Source organism: Gorilla gorilla, chromosome 15 (genome assembly GCF_029281585.2).
Source record: "Gorilla gorilla gorilla isolate KB3781 chromosome 15, NHGRI_mGorGor1-v2.1_pri, whole genome shotgun sequence".
NCBI lineage: Eukaryota > Metazoa > Chordata > Mammalia > Primates > Hominidae > Gorilla > Gorilla gorilla.
In genome coordinates, this window is record NC_073239.2 from 77,232,119 (window position 1) to 77,243,689 (window position 11,571).

Genomic DNA, 11,571 nt, shown 5'->3' on the forward strand with positions numbered 1-11,571 from the left:
CATTCTAGACCAGCGGGTGTTAACTTTTGAGTATTGGAAAAGGATTAGATTAGCTGAGCCTTCAGGCTTGTCAGCAGGGCTGTCACTAGACCCTTTGATCTTCTTTATATACCTAATGGTCATAGAGTATAATAATAATGGTACATGTTATTACTATATGATTAATAGATTACTAGTAGTAATTTTGTTATATATGTATATAGTACACTTCGTTATGTGTATATATAATTGCTTGCAACTTGAAATTTGAGGCTACAGCATTTACAGTAATTTAATAACTGACTTTATCAAAAACTGAAAAACCTCATGGAAAAGGTAGAATGTAAGCTAGACTTAAAAGGATAGGTATACTTTTTTCTATAAATAGGATGAGGCAAGAGTTTCCAGTTAAGGAAACTGACATGAGCAAAGGCTTGAAGGAGCATGCAAATTTGGAGCATTGTGAGTAGATTATTTTTTAGTTTTTCAGAGTTCATGCAGTGGGAATAAAACTAGGGAGTTTGGGATCAAGCTTGAAAATTCCTGAATGTTCAACCAAGATAAGATATTTGAATTAGTAGATTTTTGGGGTATGTCATGAATTCATTTGGCTTTTCTTAATTGATATACATACAACTTAGTCCTGAGCTTACACATGTTCATTGTATCATTAAACACTTAGCCTGGTTCGTTTAAGTTGATGGCCACTGCCAGGTCTCCTTTCTGCCTTCTCCCCTTTATCCCAATGCTTTAGTTTTTTTCTGCCTTTTTGTCTGTTGTGATCTGTGCTTCATCAGGCTTTCCCCCAGTTCCTCCTTGTTAATCTCCAGATTCCGAGTCAGCAACACAATGAATGTCTGCTTATCGCGAGTTGTGAATTCCCGCATATCTCTTTCACTTATTAAAAAGATTGTTTGGTACATATTTTGTTTATAAGACAGTTATTGACTTTCCTGTTTCTCTTCCTTTGCAGACCTAGAGGATCAAGACATAATGGGAGCATTTTTAGACAAGCCAAAGATGGAAAAGCATAATGCCCAGGGGCAGGGTAATGGGTTGCGATATGGGCTAAGCAGCATGCAAGGCTGGCGTGTTGAAATGGAGGATGCACATACGGCTGTGATCGGTTTGCCAAGTGGACTTGAATCGTGGTCATTCTTTGCTGTGTATGATGGGCATGCTGGTTCTCAGGTTGCCAAATACTGCTGTGAGCATTTGTTAGATCACATCACCAATAACCAGGATTTTAAAGGGTCTGCAGGAGCACCTTCTGTGGAAAATGTAAAGAATGGAATCAGAACAGGTTTTCTGGAGATTGATGAACACATGAGAGTTATGTCAGAGAAGAAACATGGTGCAGATAGAAGTGGGTCAACAGCTGTAGGTGTCTTAATTTCTCCCCAACATACTTATTTCATTAACTGTGGAGACTCAAGAGGTTTACTTTGTAGGAACAGGAAAGTTCATTTCTTCACACAAGATCACAAACCAAGTAATCCGCTGGAGAAAGAACGAATTCAGAATGCAGGTGGCTCTGTAATGATTCAGCGTGTGAATGGCTCTCTGGCTGTATCGAGGGCCCTTGGGGATTTTGATTACAAATGTGTCCATGGAAAAGGTCCTACTGAGCAGCTTGTCTCACCAGAGCCTGAAGTCCATGATATTGAAAGATCTGAAGAAGATGATCAGTTCATTATCCTTGCATGTGATGGTATCTGGGATGTTATGGGAAATGAAGAGCTCTGTGATTTTGTAAGATCCAGACTTGAAGTCACTGATGACCTTGAGAAAGTTTGCAATGAAGTAGTCGACACCTGTTTGTATAAGGTAGCTAGACTTTTTTTAAAAACATAAAATGATTTTATGCCATATTAATCACTACTCTAGTATTTAATCATCTTAGACTCTGTAATTCTGAAAACAGTTTTTGGCACAATTGTAGGATACTGTTCACCAATTATGAAAATATATCATAGGACCACTATGTAGAAATAAATTACCCAATTACCATCTCTGCAAGAGTTATAAGCTGAATGTTTAGTCTTACTACTTGAGCTTTGTAATAATGTGGAAGATTATCAAAGGTAAAAAGATTTTATCAGAGTGCATGTTTTGAAAGAAAGAGGGTGGGGAGGGTTAGGCCTCAGTGTCTATAAATGAAAAGCATTTTAGAGTTTTAATATTTGACCATGTGATACCTCAGTACATTTATGATATCCTAATCCTTTGAAACTAAGGTTTAATGGTCTGTAGCACTTGAAAGAGGAATGTAGTGATCATTAGACGTGATGTAATAGAAATAGCCTTGTACATGGAGTCAGAAGAACTTGCTCTGAGACTGTGTATGGTTTTATGTAAGCTATTTAAACTCCAATCAGTTTTTTTCATCATAAAAAGGATAGGACATTATTATCTTGTCTCATGGCGTTGTCAGGAGGATCAAATGGGATAATATACACAGGTGAGCTAGCTCAGCCCCTTTATTTTACAGATGAGGAAGCTGAAGCCAGAGAAGGTTCTACAAACTTAAGAGTCAGACAGACCTGAGACCAAGGCTTACCTCTGTTAGTTTTGTACTCTACATTCCTGAACGAATTGTTCAACCTCTCTCAGCTTTAAAATGGAGATAATAGTATCTTATAAGACTGTTGAGGAATTAATGAGCATATGTATATATATATATATATAATGCCTAGTTTAGCATATAATACATGCTACACCCTTTTCTACAGATATTATAAATGACGTGTACAGGGTTTTATACATTGCTAACAGCATTAAGACTAGAAAATCAAGGCCCTTGACTTGGGTTCAGTGTTCTTTCTGCCACACTCTGTTCTGTTTTGTCAATAATGCTTATTAACTTATTCTTTGATTTTTTTTAAACAAATGTTCACTTTTTAAAATTCTTCCGAGGGTATATATTTGATACTCAAATATTTAATTATAGCATTTGAATACTTAGATGTCTTTAAAAATGAATGTAGTTCCTAAAAGTTGTCAGTTTTTAAAATTAATACAAGTTAAAAGCTGGTTTATAAACCTTAGGTAGTTTTACCTCTTATTTCATATTTCTACTTATGAAGCAAATGTATTAGCCCCACAATTTATAATTTATTTTAAATGTAATTTTATCAGGTACATATAACTACAGGTCAAATCCTATTGTAAACAATGCCACTAAAATTTTCTGTTGTGTTGTATGGAAGGAGTGTGTGTACACATGTATATTTGTATTAGGTATCACTTCAAATTAAGTCACCAGTAAATGTTTAGAAATAGTATTGTTTTATAGAATTATAAAAAATTATTACAGTGAGATTAACCTGTAATGTTTCTCTCCTGTCTTTTTGGAGTATTGGTTATACTGTATTCTCTCTATACTGTTCGGGGGAGGGGGAGTCATTGCACACACACACACGCGCGCATGCATGCGTGCACATATGTATTTTTTTCTCCCTGAAAGTAACATTTTCACTAGAACAAGTATAACTGTAATTGGCACAGCTGTAAAGGTTCTCAAGGCTTTGAAGAGCAAAAAGAAAACTAAAATATTCTCAAATTTTTTTCTTCCCAGGGAAGTCGAGACAACATGAGTGTGATTTTGATCTGTTTTCCAAATGCACCCAAAGTATCGCCAGAAGCAGTGAAGAAGGAGGCAGAGTTGGACAAGTACCTGGAATGCAGAGTAGAAGGTGGATCATTTAACAAAAAATAAGTAGCTTTATTAAAGAAAAATCTTCAACACAATCAAACTTTAACATTTTAGCTTTTAGATTTTTATGTGTCTTTGACATCTAGTGTCTAGTGTATGAAAGTGGAAAAGGACATTTCTGTAGTAGCTGTTAAGATGTATGCAGTTGTCCTATCACAGTTATATTAGAAATAACAACTAGTGTGGAAAGTAACCCACATTCTGTTCAGGATACTTTTGTTTTAAAAGGCTAAAATGTTTGTGTGCTTTAAAATTCTTAATGAATCCACTGGCATGAGTAATTTTATGCCGGGAAAATCTGATTTGTGGTCTATTTAATTACAAAGAGATTGTGATGGTGATAATTTGAATACCATCTTTCTATGAAAAGCTGTGTATATTAATTTTAATCTCTAGGGCCTTTTTTCAATAACTTGAAAATCACAGCCTCATCATTAGCAACTTTATATACACAGCTTTAAAAAATTTGCTTTAAACTGTTTCAGAGCTTCTTCCCTAAGCCATAAACGGTCTCACCTAAACAAGATAGACCTCAATAAAAGACATAATATTTCTCCACCTGGCAGAAAAGTAACTGCCAAGTAAGATTAAGAAATAAGTTGAGCATTTCTGGAGTATATTTCTCATAATTCTGCAGAGACTTCCAGTTTATTGCATATATGCAGTAAAATGTATATATTATGCAGTTTCTCTAAGCGGAAAAACTTGACATGACTTTAATAGTGTTAAAACATGAAAATGCTGGTGAGCTGAGGTAGGAAAAAAACAAGAAAAAAATTTAAAAAATAGCGTTAAAATGCATTTTAGGCTCCTAATGTCGTTAATTTGCACGTTAAAGACCTCTAATCGCATGCAAGCATTGACCTACCACACCTACATCCCACTGTGCCTGCATTATTGAAATTACTATTCACTTTAATTTTTTCCCCCTTTTTACTGTTTGATACCAATCATAATCAGTCTGATACTAGAATCATGATTGGTTTTGTTCTTTAGTACTGTCTAGAGCTACTATTTTGTTTTTATTGCTGTCCACCACTTGATAGTCATACATCTAGTATGTGTTTGTACTATTTAGTATTGCATTCATTGGACGTACTATTCAACGAATTTGTCTCCTTATTGTTACCAAGGGTCTTGGAATTTTTATATTTTAAATTAATCATTCAATATAAGTTATTTATAGGTATAGTACAATTCTAAAATATTTAGAATGCTACAATCATTGGTTCAAACTATTGATTTGTGGGAAAATTTAAATTCATAAGAATAATATGTATAGGGATAAGTTGATATTTAATGTATTGGCACTTTAACTTGGGCAGACATGTTTTCTTATTGGTTTAAAGAAGTAATAAGTATTTTAATATTTTTACTATGAAATGGGATCCAATTTTAGAAATGAATTGCTACTTTTCTCTTTAGTGTGTACACTTTAAGTTTTAGATGGAATTATGAAATATTCACTTTACGTTATTTTGTTACAATAATAAGTTTTATATTTCTTATTATCAAGCAAGAGTTGCCACCTGGACAGAGTTTACATTGATACTCAATATTTTTGATATGTTAAAGTGTTATTATACTTGTACCATTCAATTGGAGATTGTCATAAATTACATATGGTATTTTTTACTCAGATTTGATGAGACTGCAACTAGAGAATAAATATTACATTAAAATTGCTGCTATTTTAAAACATAGAATGTAACTGTTTGTATTGTAAAAGTTGTTGTGTGTCCTCAGTGAAAAATACTGCCTTCAGCTTCCAAAGCAGGCACCTGAATGCCTTTTTCTTTTCTCTCTCTCTTCTTTCTTTAAATACATGCCTTCACTAGATTGCTGTGACCTACTAAACCTCATTTTATTTGCTTGGAACATTTTTGGCTTCTCTGTCCACACCATAGAAAAGGACAAAGGCCTTCCAGCTCTCCTTTTCTCTTATTTGTTCCCTTCTAAATACTTGACTCTCTAGGGGTGTGAAAAGATTCAGCTCATAATTTATACTGCTATTAATTTTGTGGTCCTTCTTAGCCAATTTAAAATTATACTTTTGTGTATATATTTTCAAAATCTTTGCTACTGACTACCTTAGCTTTAAAGTTGCTAATTTGGAGATGACTGATAGAATCCCTGAAACTTGGTGGAGGGGAGTGGAAAGGAGCAGAATGTGTTTGTGTATATGTATGTGAAACATGGATCTTCTATACATAAATATTCTTTAGAAAAAGCGTTCAGTCTTTTTACAATTCTAAGTAAAACGTATAGGTCAACAGAAATTAAAGGAATATTTCTTAAAATTCATTTATTTTTCTTTTTTGAAAGCAGAGAGAAGCAAGGCTAGTATAGTATGAATGGTCAGGTAGTTTAAATGCGTTGTCCCACGTGGAACAGGAGATATTAACTGTTTTTAAAGCTTTACATTATTTTTTTACAAGAATTTGTTTTCCTGTAATTTTCTTCACAGTTAAAATATCCTAATTTATATTTTAACAAAAGAGATGTAAGATACATCAAATATAGATGATTCAAGGTAATGTTTTTTAGACCTGAAACTATTATTGATTCAATTTATCATCAGTGTTTATTTCTATTGTATCTAGTTATCTATCCAAATAATTGTATTGGCTTAGCGGAGACTGTATGTTAAGTGTATTAGTTTTAGATTGTGAAATTGTGCAGTTTAGGTAAACATCAAATCCCTTTATTTTTGTACAGCAGATTTCCAGCATTAGAACCATGTAGAACAAATATACTAGATGTTAAAGATTACACAATAAAGGAACTTGGCAAACCAAATCTGAGATCCTTGCTTTTTGTTCAGATTTAAGACTGTTTTTTTTTTTAAGGCAAAAAATAATAGATGGTAAAAATTTGGCCTTTATTCTAAAAGGACAGTTTGAACCATTTAAAGAAATATTATGGGTAGCCATGTCTTTAAAAATTTTGAGGCCTGATCAAAGGACGAATCTTTATACGCATTGTTATTTTCAAAGGTATTTACAAATTGAGAAGCAGAATGATGATTTCTTGCCCCACTAATGACAAATAAAATACCATTTCTTACCATAAACATTGAAAAACAAAAACTGAACAAAACTTGAACATATAACTTACAAATACTTTTGACTTGAATTTGCATGTGGAGTATGTGTGCTAAAACTGCAAGTGAAGACTTTTTATACTTAGAGGAATAGTTGTAGAGTTCTTTGTAAGGTTCTTTGTTCATAATTTTTTATATTCTGTGATGTGAATAATAGTATGCATCTGCATGACAACACTGCAGATCATATTGCTGTGCCCTTTTAATAACTGGATATTTTTAAATTATTTTAAATGCAGTTGTATGGTTTATCAAATGGTTTTTTTAAACATTTTATAAGGAAATTTAGACCTTTTCTATTCAAAGCTTTGTTGAAGTAATCAGTGAAGGAAATGGTATTATATATCTATACAGTATATTGTTTAAAGGTACTTTAGAGAAGAATTAAACTGAGACAGTGATGTTCAAGTACATGATCTGTGCATGCTATTTAAGTATCATTTTGCAAATATAAATATATACATAAAATAATTGAGTTAGTATATAATCTATAAATTCCCCTATAATTAAGGGTTGTTATTTTCAAATCTTGAAATTATTTTTTAAAATTCCACGCAGTGTATTATATAGGGCAAAGTTCAGGAAACATGTTTCCAGTCTAAAGAGAGGAGTGATGTAAGAAGAAACTAGTTGACATCTTAAGAAAGGATATTCTCACTTGTGCACACATATCCTTGATTATATAATATGCTGATTTAACATGAAATATTTTTTCACATTTTAATTTTGATTTGAAGTTAATCTTATATGTCATTTTGTGCACTTTTTGTCATAAATCTTCAAAGGTCAACCTGATTTTTTTTTTTTTGAATGATACCAGATTAGAAAAATCTCAGATGTGGTAAATGCCATCTTTAAAAAGCTAGGTTATCTTTGTTTCGGTTTTCTTTTTAATTAAATTTGGATAACACTTACAAAAAAAGTACTTCTGATTCCCAGAAATCATAAAGAAGCAGGGGGAAGGCGTCCCCGACTTAGTCCATGTGATGCGCACATTAGCGAGTGAGAACATCCCCAGCCTCCCACCAGGGGGTGAATTGGCAAGCAAGTAAGTTACATTCTGTACACTCTTATGCTTTATGTCAGTGTATGAAAATGTTAGGTATTCATTGATAAAATGTTTGCCTAATTTCTGAACTGATGCAGTTATCTGTGTTTTAACCTGTGATTTCAATTTTTTTTTTAGTATTAGAATATCTAGAGTTTGTTTAGACATAGGTATCAGTATCATTGTTTGTAACTAATTGCAGTGAGGGTTGTCTTTATTGGAAGCTTGGTTGGCATTGATTTCCTCATAGAGCATAAACGAGATAATATACTGAAAGAACTTTTTAAACTAAATTACATAGCACTACATAAAAATTTACAAAATTCTAAGTGTCATTGTTAGTAGTAGTATAATTTGATTTGGTCAATCCCTGAGTAACTTAACACCCTGAAAATTCCCTTTCCTCATATGGACCATGTTTCTATGCCTGATTTTCCCAGTATTTTTGGTTGTTGATTGCTGGTTAGTCGGTTTTAGGTGTCAGGGAAGAAGATAGAATATATTTCTTGTCTTTTCCCTTTCCACTTTAGTTCATAGAATTGGACTACTTTGTGTTAAATATTAAGCTTACATCTTTACATAATAAAGTGGAAAATTCAAGCAATTCCAAGGGTTAAAACATTTTTACCTCAAATATCCATATAATTGACTTACAAACATAAAACTTGCAAATACCTTTGGCTTGAATTTGGATGTAGAGTAAATGTGCTAAAACTACAAGTGAAGACTTCTTGTACTTTACAGTGAAGATATATTATTGACTAATTTTCTCGATTCTCTACTGTGTTTTGCAAGTTTGACCATGTTCTTTGTAATCACTAAATAGTGATTGTAAAAGTTCCTGTTTGAAGCTTTTATTTTTTGGAAACTTTTTTTTTCCATATGACTTTCTATGAAACGATCTATAAAGTTGCTTCAAGTCCATTTTGGAAGTAGGGAGACTATAACTTATAAATACATTACAGATTTTTAATAAAGTGTTACTCAAAACTAATTCCTAGACTTGTCATGGAAATGTCTTATTTGACATTTCAGTTTTAATAGAACTTTTAAAAAGGGCATTAAGAAAAGTAGAAGCTTAAATATAAAGTATAATCCGAGACTTCAAAAGTACGATGCAACTCAACTAGCTTATGTTAGTATTATATCTTAAGAATGGCATTGCCATTGATGACTCATAACCATTTAAACCAATTCAAATGGAAGTAGACTATGTAGACTTTTTTTTTAATCTGTAATTTTTAGCCTTCTATTAACTGGGTTGGTAGAGTGTTTTAACACATTTTAGAGTAGATTCACCTCTGCTTTAACATAGGAGCCCAAATATCTTAAAAGTGAGGCTCACTATTGACAGCAAGAAATAGAACTAAAATAATTTCTGAGTATAAGATTATCTTAGAAATTTTAATAAACACCTGGCTATGAGTTACTAAGCAATGTTTTGCTTTCTGAAGAATTAATTTTCTGCACTTTTTTACACTTAGGAGGAATGTTATTGAAGCCGTTTACAATAGACTGAATCCTTACAAAAATGACGACACTGTAAGTAGCATTTTAGCTCCCTCTGCTTTCCCTTCCCCTCCACTCTAAATGCATATCCTTCCTACCTGTTTTTGCAGAGCTGTTCACTGTACCCATTCTCTTACACACACCCCTGATTGATTGCTCTGAACTCTGCTTGCTCTGATCTCTGCCTGCACCACAGTTCTAGTGATTGAGGACATAATCATGGTGAGTGGCCACCTCTCTCAAAAAAGAAGAAAGTCCTTTTGAATTATTCTAGATTTTTTAAGTCTTTACAAACAGTCAACTTCAGGTTTGCCTCCACTACATGGGTTTTTTTTTTTTTTTCTGAAGTTGGGACTATCTCTACTCAGAATATTGTCTTATTCTGAGTTTTGTAAGCAGCTGCAGCAGAACTTCGGAATGTCTGTCTCCACTAAATAGTTCTTATGGTTGGAAATACCTTTGTCAGGAATCCTGAAGTATATACTTCACTTAAATATTAGAGAATTGTTTGCATAAATAGACATTAGAATGCCATACTCTCCAGTTAAGTGTTCTATTGCAATTCTGTTGTATGATGTTTATAGAAAAGTGATAACTTAAAGATCATGTGGGCACAGCTCTGAAATATTTTATGTATTGCATTATGAAGCTTCCTCACATATTACTTGAGTTCTTAATCTTTTCTGATGCATTAAAGGTTTATAAAAGTGGTATTCTAAAACTGTATTGGATTTCATTAAAAAAATTCTTTGTAGTAGATTTATTGATTTAGTAATACATTTGGACAGCCTCATCATAAAACCGCATTTCAAATATTTTCCAAAACAAAACAAAGGATTAACAATTCTTTGAACAGATTAAACATTGCTATTTCATATGTACACATATATACTTATATACTTTAAAAAACATTTATATTCTAAAAGTCATCTTTACAGAACATTATCTTTCTCCATTATCCAGAAAGTATGGTGTATTTTGGCACCGCTAAATTTTAATGTTGTTCCTTATTTTGCTTCCTTTTACAAAGGACTCTACATCAACAGATGATATGTGGTAAAACTGCTCATCTAGCCATGGAGTTTACCTTCACCTCCAAAGGAGAGTACAGCTCAACTTTGTTGAAACTTTTAACATCCATCCTCAACTTTAAGGAAGGGGATATGACATGGGTGAGAATGATTACATCAGAGAACTTCAGCAGTACAACAGCTAGCCCAGAACTGATTTTTTTTTTTTTTTTGTAAATTTGAGATTTATGTAAGCGTGATTTCAAACCATAATTCGTGTTGTAAATCAGACTCCAGCAATTTTTGTTGTATGATTTTGTTTTTTTGTAAAGTGTAATTGTCCTTGTACAAAATGCTCATATTTAATTATGAACTGCTTTAAATCACTATCAAAGTTACAAGAAATGTTTGGCTTATTGTGTGATGCAACAGATATATAGCCCTTTCAAGTCATGTTGTGTTTGGACTTGGGGTTGGAACAGGGAGAGCAGCAGCCATGTCAGCTACACGCTCAAATGTGCAGATGATTATGGAAAATAACCTCAAAATCTTACAAAGCTGAACATCCAAGGAGTTATTGAAAACTATCTTAAATGTTCTTGGTAGGGGAGTTGGCATTGTTGATAAAGCCAGTCCCTTCATTTAACTGTCTTTCAGGATGTTCCTTCGTTGTTTCCATGAGTATTGCAGGTAATAATACAGTGTATTCATAAGAATCTCAATCTTGGGGCTAAATGCCTTGTTTCTTTGCACCTCTTTTCAAGTCCTTACATTTAATTACTAATTGATAAGCAGCAGCTTCCTACATATAGTAGGAAACTGCCACATTTTTGCTATCATGATTGGCTGGGCCTGCTGCTGTTCCTAGTAAGATATTCTGAATTCCATTTTATCAATAAAGCTTGATTTAACAAACAAGAAACTTAATCATGTATGTGTAATTCCTCTTTTACCCTGGCCTTTTAAAACACTGTGCCGTTGTAATGAGACGTTTCTCATAGGGAAAGATGTTAGTCTCTTTTAATTGGACAACACTGTTACTCAAGGCATAGATGAAACTGTTTCCTTCCATTAGAAAGACTAAAAGATTTAATTCTTGGTTGTACCTTAATCTATTTTTTAAATAGGTTTCTTTCAGGCTGCTTATTTTTCATTAAGATGTGTATCAGCTTGGATTTGCCTACTGTTTAATTAAAATAATTGTCAA

The 11,571-nt window shown here is 32.9% G+C and overlaps 1 protein-coding gene across 3 annotated transcripts in view; it reads left to right on the forward strand.

The window, feature by feature from the left end:
- Positions 1-11,286, forward strand: part of PPM1A (protein phosphatase, Mg2+/Mn2+ dependent 1A) — a 47,061-nt gene extending 35,775 nt beyond the window's left edge. For all 3 annotated transcript variants that reach the window (XM_004055254.5, XM_019010033.3, XM_063697874.1), the window contains 5 exons: positions 953-1,806; positions 3,557-3,674; positions 7,737-7,845; positions 9,330-9,387; positions 10,385-11,286. In XM_004055254.5, the coding sequence (XP_004055302.2) occupies positions 953-1,806; positions 3,557-3,674; positions 7,737-7,845; positions 9,330-9,387; positions 10,385-10,414 (1,169 nt within the window). In that variant the 3' untranslated portion in view covers positions 10,415-11,286. The remainder of the gene's footprint in view (positions 1-952; positions 1,807-3,556; positions 3,675-7,736; positions 7,846-9,329; positions 9,388-10,384) is intronic.
- Positions 11,287-11,571: the final 285 nt, after the last annotated feature.